General features: G+C 41.1%; 1 protein-coding gene across 2 annotated transcripts in view; it reads right to left on the bottom strand.

Annotated features, from left to right (window-relative positions):
• The window catches only part of AR (androgen receptor), a 217739-nt gene extending 201658 nt beyond the window's left edge, over positions 1-16081 (bottom strand). The window contains exon 1 of one of the 2 annotated variants that reach the window (XM_027533137.1): positions 13001-16081. In XM_027533137.1, coding sequence (XP_027388938.1) covers positions 13001-14526 — 1526 coding nt within the window. In that variant the 5' untranslated portion in view covers positions 14527-16081. The remainder of the gene's footprint in view (positions 1-13000) is intronic. The other variant, XM_027533135.1, reaches the window with a different exon arrangement.
• Positions 16082-16587: the final 506 nt, after the last annotated feature.

Here is a 16587-nt window from a genome sequence, read left to right as displayed (position 1 = left end):
TTCCTGACTTCAAAAAATCAACTATTTTATTTTTCTTACTTCAGATTCTCTCCTATTTAAGCAGGCATTGAACTGTCCAGGTTTCTAGTAGGCTCTGAGATTTTTAACCCCCTTGAGCTTTTTCAATAATTTCTATAGTTTTGCTTTCCAATCCCTATTATAAATGATTAGCTCCTTTCCATCAACCTCTTTATGTCCCTCCACCTCCACTTTAATCTCCAGGATTTAGCTATTCCATGAGGATCAGCAGACTATAATAGGGTCAGTGCATAATGACAAGTCACCAGTCTCTTGAGATAGTAGAGGTGAATGACTAACTAATCTGAGAAGTTGTTAGTACTAAACAGTAGTTAGAACCTCACAGTTACAAGCCAGACTTCTGCTAACTCCTAGCTGCATGACCTTTGGGCAAGTCACTTAACCTCTCTGAGTTTATTTACCAAGGGTTTTGTGAGAATTAGTTAACCCCTGTAAGGCTCCAAAATTTGGCACATAGTAAGCACTATCATTATTATTGCTGTTAATTAGAGGCTAATTACTTTACAATATTGTATTGGTTTTGCCATACATCAACATGAATCCGCCACGGGTGTACACATATTCAGGATTGGGAACACATGTACACCCGTGGCGGATTCATGTTGATATATGGCAAAACCAATACAATATTGTAAAGTAATTGGCCTCTAATTAAAATAAATAAATTTAATTTTAAAAAAAAGAAAAAAAAATTCTTTGTTCTGAGTGGGTAAATACTTTTCCAACATAGAATTTTCCAAAGAAGCAACAGACAGCTAACCCTCAGAATAGGTTCTGACTAAAGGAATGAGCTTTCTGTATGACTTTGGTCAATTCTTTTCCATCTCTATGCCTCAGGAACCTCATTCATAAAATGACCAAACTGGACAAGATGGCCTCCCATGTTTCATAATTCTAATATCCTACAATCTCAGGCCATTTATGTTCCAGATCTCTGTAAGTTTCATCTCAGATCAAAGTTCAATGACTTTTAAAATCTGCTTACTGTGTTTACCATAGATACATTATTTTCACATGTTGTTCAGTAAAGACATAATAGTAATATTTTGGTTTGATTGGAGGCAGCAGCCAGTTTGTGTGATGTTGTAGGTTTTATTCATTCTTTAGTTTAATTACCTGGTTTAACATTTGGGTAAGAAGAAGAAACTCACTGTATCCCCAAAATGAGGTCTCAGAATAACACTAATTAAAGGACCAAGCTGCTGCGGCTGCTGCTGCTAAGTCGCTTCAGTCGTGTCCGACTCTGTGCGACCCCATAGACGGCAGCCCACCAGGCTTCCCCGTCCCTGGGATTCTCCTGGCAAGAACAGTGCAGTGGGTTGCCATTTCCTTCTCCAAAGCATGAAAGTGAAAAGTGAAAGTGAAGTCGCTCAGTCGTGTCCAACTCCTAGCGACCCCATGGACTGCAGCCTACCAGGCTCCTCTGTCCATGGGATTTTCCAGGCAAGAATACTGGAGTGGGGTGCCATTGCCTTCCCCAAAAGGACCAAGCTAGAATCCAGGAAAACTGAGTCTGTGATCGAGTTATCCTGCCAGCTTATTGTTTCACCCTAGACAAGACTCCACTCCTCTCTAACCCTGTATAAAATAAAAGGGAGAAGGCAGGGGGCAACAAAGGTCTAGGTGATCTCTAGTTCAGTTCAGTTCAGTCGTTCAGTCGTGTCTGACTCTTTGCAACCCCATGGACTGCAGCATGCCAGGCTTCCCTGTCTATCACCAAAAAGATGATTTCTAAGATCTCTTTTAATCTTCTTGAAAAGCAGAAAGATAAGGGCACTGCATGAAAACTGAAAAGAAGACAATAGGATGTTCACCAAATAACTCAAACTTTGTACATCAAAATCAACCTCTTGATTCCTACCCCACAAACACACACAAAGCGGCTTTACCTACAATCTGCATCATCTCAGTAAATGGTAGTCACATTTTTCAAAGTGCTCAGATTAAAAGCTTGACAATCAGCATTGACTTTTCTCTTTTTCTCACAATAAGTATCTAATCTGTTAGTAAATACTGTAGGCTTTACCATGAAGACAAATCAAGAATCCAGTGTCTCAACTCCTCTACCAATAATCTCTGGTCTAAGCCACCATAATCTCTCACCTGGATCACTGCAGCAGCCTCATCTCCTTGTTTCCCCTTCATTCTTTCGGTATTTTCTCCACACAGACAATAAGTAAACAAACAAATGTATAAAATATCAAAGAATGGTAGATATTTTGAAGAAGAGGATCTGTTAAAGTATCAATCAACTCATGTTATCCCTCTACTTAAAATCTTCCACTGACTCCCCATGTCAGAGTAAAGACTGAAGTCCTAAACAAGACCTGAGAAATTTCTCACTAACTCTGATTTCATCTCATCACTTTCCATTACTTAAAATTCCATCCAGGGCCTCTCTACTACTCTCCATCATACAAAGTATGCTCCTGCCTCTGGCCCTTTCTACTTGTGGTTCCCTATGCCTGGAATGTTCTAATTTCAAATATCCCTATGGCTCACTTCCTAATTCCCTTCAGGTCACTGCTTAAATATCACCTTCTCAGTAAGGCCTTTTATAACTAACAAATGTAAAATAGTTCTTTCCACTATCATTATATGTTCCCCACACTCTGCTAAATTATTCTTCATGACATTTATCACCATCAGATATATTCTACATGTCTGCTCTCACTAATTTGTAAACTCCATCATGGGAGGTAATTTTCATCTGCCTTGTCCATTGCTGTGTCAATGGTGCCTAGTATAGAATTTGATATATAAAAAGTTCAGTATTTGTCAAATAATGTAATCTATAAAGTAGGATGGTAAGACTGTCAGCGACTTGAATGCCCACACAACCCAATCCATCAGTCCAGTAAGGGGATAAAAGACCCAGGAGCCTTAAGAGCTTCACAAATTTCTAGTGATACTAGTTAAGGTTATTTTGCCTCTCTGATTCTCCTATTTCCTATCTATGAGGTGAGCAATCTGTGTGGTAGGAAAAAAAAGGAACACTTGATTTGAGGAACAAAGAGTGGGGCCAAAATCCCAGCTCTGCTGTTTGACTTTAGACATGTTACTTAACTTCTCTGGACATAATATTTGCAATGGAAATGATAGAATTGTAATAGCATGAAGAGTATTAAAATAAAGTAAATCTGACTCTTTGTATAGGATAGAAATGAGGATGAAATGCAATAATGGAATACAAAACCATTCTGTAGACTGTGAAATGTTACTGGAATATGTCCAACGTCAGTATTCCCTGTTCCACATTGAGAGAAAGGTGACAGGAGTTAAATAGTGCTACTAAAATATTTTGTACTTTGGAAAAGAACATCCCAAATTAAATACTAAGTACCACTGTAGCTTATTTATTGTCTGGTACCAGGAGGTTCTGGCTCAAGTTTTCCTGTGATATGCTGAATCCACCAAAGGAGTCCAACTGTTTCCAGGGAAAATCTGTCACAGGACACTTGCAGTCCCCCAAGCGTCCAGATAGTGGGACTACACTTCCATAAGCAAGAAACTACTCAACTTGCAGAAAACAAAACCCATAATTAAGAAGTGTGTCATTTTAAAACTACATCATCTAATTTAGCAAAAGCCTTATTAGAAAAAGTTTTCATATTCCCCTTACTCCCAGAATTGTTTGATTTGTGCTTCTTGCTTCCCTCCCTTAACCAATACCCTGAAACTCCATTTCTATAGAACCTCAAAGCAAGTCACCATGATCAATGGAAAACTTGAGAACTGAATAATAATTCTTGATCTGATCACCACACTGGGCATCTTTATTGCCTTTCATGACAAACTTAGACCTATTCATCACCCTCAGTTTTAACTAATTCCTAATATATTGCAGTAAAAGACATCAAAACATGTTCTTAGCAAGTGCAACAAAATAGCCCCAAATGAGAAAGAAATTAGTAAATAACTTGACTGGCAGGGCACTATTAAAAAAACAGAAGTAGATTCCAACCCCTTAGTCCAGTTCACTCATCATTGTCTTCCCAGAAATACTACCTTCTGGTATCTGAAATATCCATCAAGATCTATAATTATTGCTTGAGTTTAACCATATCCCAACTTAATTCATATAGGATAAGAAGCAATGACAGATAGTACCGTTAACCACTTCCACCTATGTTGATCCATTTCTTTTTTTAATATTTACATTTAAAAAATACTCATCACATAATCCAACATCTCATCATACTGGTATCATGGTGTTGCTATTCTGTTTTGTTTTGGTTTTAATAGCTGTAAGCTTCTTGAGGACAGCAATCTTGAGATTCTCACTGAATTATGTTCCCTTTATCGTGATCTCCAACTAGTACACAGATGGGCATATAGCAGGTGTTTAATGAAAAGTGGTTGATTGATGAATACTTTTTAAAAATCAGTTTATTAAGGTCATCTCTAAAGACAACTAAGTCACAACAGGACCTCTTCTTATGTGGCCTGCAGTTTACTTACCATTTTCAGGACACAACAGCTATAGCTGACTAGTTATGACCCTAAGCCCAGAGTGTTAATGAGATCAAATTTCAATCCCTTTATAGGTAAATTTTATCTCTTATTTATGGTTATGGAGTGCATTCCTGAAAAAAAGTCCAAATTATATGAGAGTAAATAAACCACTTCTTCCTCTACAAATACATACCAGAAGGAGTGGTGGCATTTACTTTATCTAAGGGACACATATAAATACATAAATACACAAACTCAAACATAAGCCAAATATAGCTAGTTAGTGATTTCTTTGGTTTAGTTTGCATCTGTTACCTCTTAATGTTAGTTTTCTACATAGAAATTATTATTCCTTACCCCCTTGCTTGTAGTTCCCAAATCCAAATGCTAGTAGTTCCCAAATCCAAATACAAAAAAGAGAACTACTAACTGCATAAACCTTATTAATATGTTCCTTTCCTACTGTTCTCTAATGACCTGAAAATTTTAGATTTTAATTCACAGTTGAGGAAGTTGAGAACAGTGTCTTTATGCAGCCTTCATACCAGATGAAACAAAGTATGCTTTAATTTTCAGCACAGCAACAGAAACCTTTTGCCTCTTAAATCCTAGAGGTGTTCAAAACTCAGGTAGTTTCAGGGAGCTTGAAAGATATAAAATCAATTTTCAAAAAATCAATTATATTTCTATACATTGGCAATGAACAATTTAAAAGGATACTAAGAAAATTGTATTCATAATAGCATTAAAAATTAAAATATTGAGGAATTAATTAAACAAAAGAAGTGCAATATTTATACTCTTAAATCTACAAAACACTGTTGAAAAAAATGAAGATGATATAAATAAATGGAAAGACATTCCATGGCCATGGATCAGAAGACTTCATGTGGAGATGCAACATTTCCCAAATTTATCTACCTCCTCTATTAGCCTCCTCTATTAGAATCCCAAATGACTTCTGTAGAAATTGACAAGCTGATCCTAAAATTCATAGAGAAAAGACACAGTATTCAAAAGCAATCTTGAAAAAAATAATAAAATTAGAAGACTCACTAATTTCAAAACTTACTAAAAACTTACAGTAATTAAGACACTGTGGTATTGGTATAGGATCAATGTAATATAGCCCACAGTCCAGAAATAAACTTTCACATTTACAGTCAACTGATTTTACACAAAGGGTGCCAAGATAGTTACATAAGGAAAGATTCAACAAATGGTGCTGTGGTGATTAGATATTTACCTAAAAAATTAAGTCAAAAGTGAACAAAAACCTAAATTTAACAGCCAAAACTATAAAACTCTTTAGAAGGAACCCTAAGTGTAAATCTTTGTGACCTTGGATTAAGCAAAGCCTTCTTAGTCATGATACAAAAATCATAAGCTACATATAAAAAAATAGGTAAAAAAATAGGTTGGGCTTCAAAAGTTTGAGTGCTCTTTAATGAATACCATCAAGAAAGTGAAAAGACAATGCACATATATGATAAAATATTCACAGATCATAATTTGTTACAGGATTTGTATCTAGAATATATATTTTAAAACTCTTACAACTCAATAAGAGTAAGACATATAATCTAATTAAAAATGACCAAAGACAAGAGTATATACAGTCAACATGCACATAAAAAGATGCCTAATATTATTATAATATTATTAGTCATTTTGAAATGCAAATCAAAGCCACTTTCAGATACTTCTTGACACCCACTTCACACTGGGATTAAAAAGACAGTAACTCCCAGAAATAAACCCATGCACCTATGGTCAATTAATCTATGACAAAAGAGGCAAGACTACACAATATTAGAAACACAGTCTCTTCAGCAAATGGTGCTGGGAAAACTGGACAGCCGAATGTAAAAAATGAAATTAGATCATTCTTTAACCCCATACACGCACAAAAAAGCTCAAAATGGATTAAAGATTTAAATGTGAGACTGGACACTATAAAACTTCTAGAGGAAAACATAGGTAGAACACTGACATTTATAAAGCACAGCAACATCTTTTATGATCATCTACCAGAATAATGAAAATAAAAATAAAAATTAAAAAATTGGTACCTACTTAAACTCAGAAACTTTTGCACAGCAAAGGAAACAATAAACAAAATGAAAAGATAACCCACAGATTGAGAGAAAATAAATGCAAATGATGTGACTGATAAGGGATTAGTCTCCAAAATTACAAACAGCTCAGGATGCTTAACAGCATCAAAACAAACAACCCCCTCAAAAAATGAGCAGAAGACCTGAATAGACATTTCTTAAAAGAGAACATACAGATAACCAGGTACATGAAAAGATACTCAACATCATTAGTTATTGGAGAAATGCAAATCAAAACTACAATGAGATATCACCTCACACCAACCAGAAAAGCTATCATCAAAAAATCCACAAACAACAAATGCTGGAGAGGGTGTGGGGAGAAGGTAACTCTCCCACACTGTTGGTGGGAATATTAATTGGTACAGCCACTATGGAGAACAGCATGGAAGCTCTTTAAAAAACTAAAAATAGAGCTACCAATGACCCTGCAATCCCACTCCTAGGCATGTATCCAGAGAATATATGGGGGATAATACATATATACACATGTATCTATTCACATCCTTATTCTCTAGTCTCCTTCACTATTCACCTGAAACCACCACAAATTTGTTAACTAGCTATACCTCAATACAAAATAAAAAGTTCAAAGTTTGAAAAATAAAAATAATTGGCAAGATGTGGAAAAATTGGACCTTCATACATTGCTGGTGAGATTGTAAAATGGTATAGCCACTTTTGAAGACAGTTTGGGAGAGCCTCAAAAGGTTAAACAAAGAGTTATCATATTACCCAGAAACTTTACTCCTAGGTATATAGCCGAAAGAATTAAAAACCTTTTCACAAAAAGGAACTTGTACATAAATGTTCATAGCAATATTATTCATAATAGTCAAAACGTGGAAACAACTCTAATGTCCATCATAGATAGTATGGTACATGCATAAAATGGAAAGTATTGAGATGTGCTTCAACATAGATTAACATTGAAATATTTATTCTACATGAAACTAGTCACAAAATACTACGTATTACATGGTTCCATTTATAAGAAATATAACCAAACCCATAGAGAGTGAAAGTAGACAAGTGGTTGATAGTTGCTCATGCTTAGGGTGGGGTTTGACTGTTAAGTGACCAAAGTGTTCTAAAATTGATTGTGGTGATGGTTGCCCAACTCTGAATATAATAAAAACCATTGAACTATATACTTGGGTGAATTACATTATTTACTGTGAATTACGTCTCAATAAAGCTGTTGATTAAAAAAATAAAACTCAAGTACTGTATGATCTAAATTGGCAGCATTCTCAAGTAACCAGCATATGCTTGTCCAGATTAGCCACTCTCAACACTGCTCTGCCCTGTCAGATGGCAGCAGGAATCAGTGTGAGAGAGAAAGGATGGCAACACTCATGAGTGTGCAAGAAATTATGCATAAAACACAGAAACTGGGCATAAATCTCTATACAGCAGCCACCAAATGTAGTCTTTACTAAGCAAAAATATCATCTGTCAAGTGGGAAACTTTAAGAAAAAGTGTTGGGAAGTGTCACTCTACAGAGGTTTATCCACATGATAAACAAATGTTATAGAAAATGCAACAAATTCTACTCCCTCGACTAATAAAGGGATGTTCACTAAGCACCCTTCTGGCATACTCAAACTTACATGAGTGCTAGTTTATAAACTGGAAGATGCTGAGTCTTTTCTCTGAAAAGAGTGCTATATAAATATGAGATTTCATAATTATCTTCAATATCACAAAATCCAATAAGTACTGATAACTGTATGGAGTTTTACAAGCAATGGGGGCGGGGCGGTGGGGAAAGGTCAATTTTATGTCTCGGATGACAGGAACTTACTCTTGAGTTCAACATCTCAGAACTTGATGTAATGCTGGCAGGCAAATTCTGAGGCAGATTACTTTCTTAATACCTTTCTTTGTTTTAAATGATTAAATTACATATAACTTCACCACATTAGCCCAGCCAGACACTTTTAGCAAGCACCATCACATACAGATTAGGTGTTGCGTGTGAAAGCCCTGCAGAAATCTGACCCACACAGACCTGTCTCAGAGGTGGGAAGGTCCAGTTTTTCTCAAGTTTTGAGAAAAGGTTGCCAAAATAGCCAGTAGACAGAGAGAGACAGAGAACAAAAGACAAACAGCAGCCAGCAAATTTCTTCATTAAATCACCAAGTCCTCAAGCATCTAGTTCAGCTCCCTCAGTAACTGTTGAATCAGGCTCTAACCTCAAGGTAATTCATTTTGCAATCTCCTCAAGTCATCTAGTCTTAAAAGAAAGGTGCTGGGGTTGATCTGATCTGTTACTCTCTAGATTAAAAAATATTCTTTAGAAGCATGCCACAGGTATAATGAGAAAAATATCCTGAAAAGTAGAAAGAAGAGTCTATATTTCAATGTCAGAAGCATGAAAGGAGTAGAATGAAAGAAAATCAGGGACAGGCAGCACTTAAGGAAGCTGCAGACAAAGAGAAAATGGTGGAGGTAGTGGGTGGGGAGAGGTTTCCCTTTCCCTCTCAAACCAACCTCACAAAACTTGATTTTATTTGCTCTCTATTTTTTCGGAATCATGATTTCAGGTCTGGTTATAAAATAAGCTCCTTCTTTACCACACTGAGCCAGTGTTCTGCTCCCTGCTTAGCAGAGTTCCGAATGAAACTGGTGGTCTTGATATCACCATAAATATCAATAATAGCAAAATTGCCCATGTCCCTAACTCCAACTCACATATCCCACCAAGAGCAGACACAGTACAAGTAAGAGTCAGGAGACCAAAGAATTGTTTGGTTTAAATGCACATATGTATACCAGATAAGAAGATTACCACTGGAGTGGGGGTGGGGGAAACATTTTAAAAGCAAATTATATGTGCCAGCAAATTAAATATATTAATATCCAAGTTTACAGCTCAAAAAGAATGGAAGTCTCATGAGGTAAAATTAACACTGGCAAGAAAGCACCCTTAAGTGACCCTGCAACTGGAAAGCTACAAGTTTTTTCAAAACTATGTCTCACTAATGTTAACCTTTGGCAGAGCTGAGAGAGATACTCTGTAGAAAACTAAGAGAATTCTATCCCTACATCTTGCACATATTTCTAAATGGGGCACCGCCCTGTGTGACTATTTGGTGCTTGAGTTCTGATTACTGGTACCCAGAGAGATCTCACCAGTTATTTGCTGACTGTGAAGAAAGGATGCTTCTTCCCAACATCTGACCCTGAAGGTCTATAGACAGAGAGCGTCATTCCCAAAGCAAAACTCAGATTTACGAAACAGACAAACTACTCCTTGCAAAATAGTCATTAAAAAGCTGCTTGATAACTGCAGAGAGGAAAGTAGATAGAAAGGGGAATTAATAAAATGACCTCTTTTGAAATAACTAATGGAGAAAGGCAGGATTTGCCAGTTTTAAAGCACTACTAAAATTCTACCAATTATGAAGACCAGAACAAATTATCAACAGAAAAATTAAAATGTTCTTTTTGCATCTGGATAATTTATTTAAACCCCAACTTTAATTCCTGCATAGGCTTCTCTTGGTTTCATCTCCTGAGAATAAATATTTGTCATATTATTACGCTATTTGCTGGGATATAAAGGGCCTTACTTCTGCCAAGTGAGACAGTGGTCAATTAACAAAGTTGTAGTCTTGTTTGATCTCTGAAAGAAGACAGCTTCATAAAATGTTATCAGGGTTTCATACCAACTGTATCACTTTTTATTATTCCTTCCGCAGCTCAAACCACATGCTAATATATATATATATATATATATATATATATATATATATATATATATATATATATATATAAAAGGGACCATCTAAGGCCTTTCTCCTCTCGACAGAAGCATTGTAGATGTATAAGAACACAGAATTATTCCAGAACTTCACACACAATTGGAAAAGGGAGGAATCCAACATATTATTGAAAGTCTCTAGAATGTTGAGATTTTTCACTGAAAGATGGCATATAATGTATGTAATACAGAGAGAGTGGAAGCTCTAGCTTTGACTTAAGAAAAATTCCTTCCCTTTACCAAATTGTGCCTTATAAAATGTGAGAAAGAAAGAGAAAGTAAAAAAATATCAACTTTTAGATTGGGGCTGGTTGAATTATGATAAAATTGATAAATTTTCAAAAACCCAATTTGAAGATTTTCTATATTTTACACATGAAAAATCTCTGTCAACTCACGAGACAGAAACACCAGTTTTACCTTTCACTAGACTCCTATAACCAAGACAGCAATCACAAACCAGGAGAGAATAAATAATCTTGTACTTTCTTAGGTTACCACTTATTTCTCACTATTTGAGATCATTAATTTATGCAGGTTTTAGAAATAGAGAAGTTTTTCCATGAAGATCTGAGATAAAATCACCTAGCTTACTGCACACCTGATGCGAAGAACTTTTTAAAAACTCTCTATAGCCACTTTTCTGAACATTTCAGGTTATGCCTTTGAAAACACACACATCCCTTAATGTGGAATCATTCATATTCTCCCTGTTAATTGAGTTACTTGGGTGTTAAGGGAGGCATACAGAAAAGGGACGGTTCCAGTGACTAGGCAAGTCATGAAGCACCTTATACATTCCACCCCCTCCCCCGCCCCACCAAAAACAAAACAAAACAAAACAAACAAACTGTTCACATTAAAAAGAGAGTTCTGCTGACAAGCAACAGCCCTGTGGGGGAGGGGTAAAATATACTCTAGCAAGTGAATCTGTTCTTATAAAATGAAAACCTTTTATCCCACAGCATGCCCACTTTGCAAAAAAAATTTTTTAAAGACTGAGAATATAAATGAATCCTTTGAAAATCTTGTAAGCCAAACCTTAAAAACCTAAAAAATGCAAAGCCTGGTTAGAAGCTACATCTTCAGTAGCCCAGGAAAAAATATTTTATGAAATCCTATTCTCCTCTTTCTTTTCTAACATTGTGCTATCAATCTTTCAAGAACAGAAGCATCAGTGAAAGTAAGCAAGTTGTTGGTTTAAGTCTCCAAACAAACATACTAAGGCTAATAAACTGAAAATGTCACAGGTAAAGAAAATAGCTACAGAAACTCAGAACAAGACTCAAGTCCATGAAGACATCAACACCCAGCAGTTCTGAGGAGTTAGTTCCCCAGTTAATATTCCCTCCCTCACAGAGATTAACTAATATCTTAGTTTGCTCAGGAAAAAATGTTTATTTTTTTATAAAATTAAAACAGTTTTTTGATCTCCAAAAAGCTCAGTTGCAGTAAGGAAGAAATTTTAACAGGCAAGATGAAACTGACTGCTACTTTTTTCATATCCTAATTAAAACTCTTGGGCAAGAGTAAGGCTCACAGGTCCCTAACAGTTCTTACCCAATTTGTTATCATGTTTTAAAATGCAATTATATCCTTAAAATGAAGGAATATAGTGAAGAATATTTCCCTTCACAAAAGCAGATTTCTGAGCACACTGCAATAGCAGGAAATCCTTTTAAACTTTTCCCTCAACACTTTTGTCAGACTCAAGTCTGGTTAAATTGTTCATTAAAAGAACATTCTCTTCCTTATAGATCTGATGCAAACTCAAAGTATGAATTGTGGATCTTTTGTAATTCATACAGAAAATAAACACTTTACAAGAGAAATCCAACTCTTCCATCTAGGTCCAACAAAGTCAAACTGTGAGAGCAAATCTTACCTATCGTTTATGAGGAAATTTGTCATTTGGTTTTCCCCTACCTTTGCCTGCTCTAACTGTGCCTGCCTGGAGTCTGTCTCCTGACCTCCAACCCTGGGGCAAGTCCTCCTTGTTGCCAGCAAAGGGACTTCACTTCATCTTCCCATACAGCGGCCCTCACAACCCAGAGACCACCTTCTTCCCATAATCCCATGCTTCCTTTCATCTCTTTGGTGGAAGCGGGTTGAGAAAAGCTTGGGCCAGTCATTTTGCCTCTAACCTGCCAAGACAAGCTGGAGGGGCAAACCCTAACAGACCTTAAGAGGAGAAAGTGCCCACATTTCTTGTCTAGGGTCTCTGATTGGGGGGAAGGGAGAAGGAAAATAGTGGAGGGCTTAAAAGGATTTATTTCGTAAAATGGCCCTTGGAACTGGATTTAAATTTGGAGCCGGCAGGACATGGAGTACCAAGTGGCAGGGAAGATTTTAGGAGACTTAGTGGAGAGTTGTCAAGTCAAGGAATCTAGAAAGGCTTGCACCAGCATCCAGGATTCACAGCGGTGTGGGCCAGGGCACACAGTTGGGGTTCAGAGAGCAAAGGTCAGTCTTTGGTAGGCCAAGAGTCTAGGGAAGGCTCCAGATTTAAAGCGGCCCTTTCTGTGAAACTCTGTTAAGCTCGCCCAGGAACAGAATGTTCGCGCGGAGAGGAGAGGGCTGACTCTAAGCTTAAAAACATTTTTAGGAGGAGAGACTTACCGCATGTCCCCATAAGGTCCAGAATAGTTCTCCATCCAGGGACCCATTTCGCTTTTGACACAACTGGGACTTGGATAGGGCACTCTGCTCACCACGCCGCCGGGATACCACACATCGGGTGGAGAGAAGTCGCCTTCTTGGCCCGCCAGCCCCTGAGGTGGCCGAGTGTAGCCGTATGGGGCTACAGCCCCTGCCTCGCCTGCACTGCCGCCCCCGCCTCCGCCACATACAGCTGGCCCATACAGCTGGCCTTCTTCGGCCGTGAAGAGAGTGTGCCAGGAAGAGGAGGCGGCGGCTGAGGGTGAGCCTGAGCCCGGTCCTGCTGCACCCCCGCCATGCAGGCTCGCCAGGTCCCCATAGCGGCACTGCGCTGCAGCGGCCACCCAGGCGCTGCCGTAGTCCAGCGGGTTCTCCAGCTTAATGCGGGCATGAGGATGGGGAGGTGGTGGAGGGGGCGGCGGCCCGGCCAGGGCTAGCGGAAAGTTGTAGTAGTCGCGAGTCTGATAAGCTGCTACCTCGTCCAGTGCTCCAGACTTATAGAGAGACAGGGTGGATGGCAGCTCAAGTGTTCCAGAGCCCCCTGCTTCGCCGCTGCCAGAGCAGCTCAGGCTCTCAGTGTCCAGACCTTTGGTGTAACCTGCCTTGAAAGGGGAATACTCAGCAGTCTCTTCAGTGCCCTTGCTCGGGCCATCATCCAGCAAAGAACCTTTGCATTCAGCCAACGGGGCACAAGGAGTGGGACGCACCGCGGCTGGTGGACCCAGGAGCGGGGCGTACATGCAATCCCCCCGAAGCTGCTCCCCAGGACTCAGATGCTCCAACGCCTCCACACCCAAGCCCATGGACACCGACACTGCCTTACACAACTCCTTGGCGCTGTCCGAGATGGTCGAACTGCCTCCTAGGTAACTGTCCTTGGAAGAGATGGGAGCCCCAGTGGCCTCCCTCGCTCTCCCGCTGCTGCCTTCGGATACCGCCTCCTGCTGCTGCTGTTGCTGCTGCTGAAGAAGTTGCATGGTGCCGGCCTCGCTCAGGATGTCTTTAAGATCGGTGGAGCAGCTGCTTAAGCCGGGGAAAGTGGGGCCCAGCAGGGACAATGTGGATGGGGCAGCTGAGTCATCCTCATCCAGAGGTGCTGGCGGCGGCTGCTGCAGCCCCTTGCCGGCAGCCGAGGCAGCTCTGGGCTCTGGGACGCAGCCACTCTCCGGGTGACCCTCGGGGGCTGAGTGATGTTGTGAAGGCTGCTGTTCCTCTTCCAGGGCCAGGTAGCCTGTGGGGCCTCTGCTCTGGACTTGGGGAGAGCCATCCTCTCTCTGCTGCTGCTGTTGCTGCTGCTGCCGTGGACTGGTCTCCTGCTGCTGCTGCAAACGGGCGCCGGAAGGTGCTGCACTCGAGGCCTCAGGGTGCCGGGGGAGTGGGTTCTGGATCACTTCGCATACACTCTGAAACAGGTTCTGGAAAGCTCCTCGATAGGTCTTGGACGGTGGCCGGGGGTAGACCCTCCCCAGCCCTAACTGCACTTCCATCCTGAAGCTTGGCTCAATCTTTTACCTAATTCCTTTATCCTGCTCCCCTTTTCTTGCTGAGAAGAGTTCAACAGGCTGCAGTGCGTAGTTGCTGCAGCTAGTTGCCCACCTGCGGGAAGCTCCTGGTAAGGAAACTTGCAGGAATAACCACTCCAAAGCGTTCTGACAGCCTCAAAGTCTAGTGCAGAGGAAACACGCCCTGGACACGATCTTCCCTGGTAGGCTCACAATCTGTTCCTGAATACTTGTAGGGTAGATTCAAAAGATGCTTCTTGAAGGTAGGGGGGACCCTCCGTCTTCTGAATTTGTTATCCACTGAAGCAGGTGCAAATAGGAGCCTGGTTATTTTCTCTTTGGTTTATTTTGGGTTTTGCTGTTGGGTTTCGTTTGTTTGGTTTTGGTTGGGGCTTTGTTATGTTTTGTCCCTTTTCTTTCTTTCTTCTTCTTCTTCTTATTATTATTATTTTGCGGGGAGGGGGTTGGCTACTGAAGTCCTGACTGCCTTTTCATCGCTTGATCTCTGGCCCCACAAACTGGTGGGAAGGAGGAGCAGCGTGCAGGGGAGGTGGAAAGGGAGTAAGAGGAACCAGGGGGTCTGACCTGCGTACCGCCTAACCAGCCAGATTCTGGCTGCAGCGCTGAAGCAGCTCCCAGGTCTCCTGGCACCCCAGAGCCGTCTTTGCAACGTGCAGCTAGCTCGCCCGCTCGCAGCCAAAGGGAGTTACCTCTCTGCAAACTCGGGCTGGCCGCGCGGGACTGACTGGAAGCGGGGGGGGGGGGGCGGGGGAGGTTGAGGGGGCTGAGAGGAACAGACAGAGGCAGCAGCCGTAGAGGAGACCCTGGGGTGGGGGGGGGCAGGGGGAGGGGAGGAGGACAAAGGCAGCCGTCAGTCCTACCCGGCACTTTCCTTGCTTCCTCCGAGTCTCTAGCAGCTTTTAAAAACTTCACCGAAGAAGAAAAGGCAGCTCCGGGGCGGCGACTTAGAAGCCGCCGCGGTGCAAGAGGCGTTGGCTGTCGCCAGAGCCCGCTGGGGTTGACGCGGTGCGTCCCTTAGGCTCCTGTCCCGCACGGAAGCAGCTAGCTCGTTCGCTTTCCCTCGGTCGCTGGCTCTGCCTCCAGGCTTGCTCCGGACCCTCCGGCGCTCGCAGCACACTGGCTCCCTGGGATCTCGGAGGGGGTGCTGGGAGGTGGAGAGCAAATGCAACAGTTTGCTAGTCGGGTCCCGCCCCCGCCGGGCCTGCCTCCTTGCCTTCCCACCTCCTTTCTCCCTCCCCTCCCCTTTCCTTTTCTCCCCTCCCCTGAACGCGCAGGAAAGCCGGGTGGCTTTGGAGAAACAAGTGCTGGTGCAGCGTGGGTGAAGGCAGAAAAGGATTGGTCTAGCTTAGGAGGACCCCAGCTCCCCGACTATCTCTTGCTTTTCTGGACCAGATTTTTAAGCGACAGGGCTGACTCTTTAAGCTTTAACTCAGAGCTTTATTTTAAAGACAGGGCCACTGAGCTCTCAGAGGCCAGCATTTTGGTTCTGAAGTCCAATCTCAAAACAGACCCTGTGCACGTGTGGGGGCGGAGGGAGTGGGAAAGGGAGATAGAAGTATAGAAGAAATACGAGGATCTCCTTCAGTGAGGGACTATGTTCAGGGCAGGCCCACCAAGAAGTGCAAATGGGAGGTCTCCTACAAACTGAGGAACTAGCTATGATGGCCAAGCCAGCCTGTACTTGTTGAACCCTTTCAGATTCAGATAGGGGTAGATTGGGCCTTGTGGGGTGGTATCAGTTGCTCTAGGAACCCTCTGCCTGGGAACCAAAGGTAATCTCTACCCTCTTCTTGTCCGTTTTTCCTGTCTAGAGTTACTTCTAAGCACACACTTCTCACTCATCCAGATGTACAAAGGAAAATCACTCAGAAGAGCAGACAAACACCTGAATACTAGAAATACTTGTCATGTACACAGAGACCTCAATTCTGTCCAGGGTTTTGCAGACATTTGCTTATATACAGGCACTTGCTTTTCCAAGTTGCCTTTGCATATTTTAAGTTTGCAAACTGCATTATTCAAGGA

The sequence above is a fragment of the Bos indicus x Bos taurus genome, chromosome X (genome assembly GCF_003369695.1).
Source record: "Bos indicus x Bos taurus breed Angus x Brahman F1 hybrid chromosome X, Bos_hybrid_MaternalHap_v2.0, whole genome shotgun sequence".
Taxonomy (NCBI): Eukaryota; Metazoa; Chordata; class Mammalia; order Artiodactyla; family Bovidae; genus Bos; species Bos indicus x Bos taurus.
The sequence above is the reverse complement of the archived record's forward strand: the minus strand, read 5'-3'. Positions and strand labels throughout refer to the sequence as shown.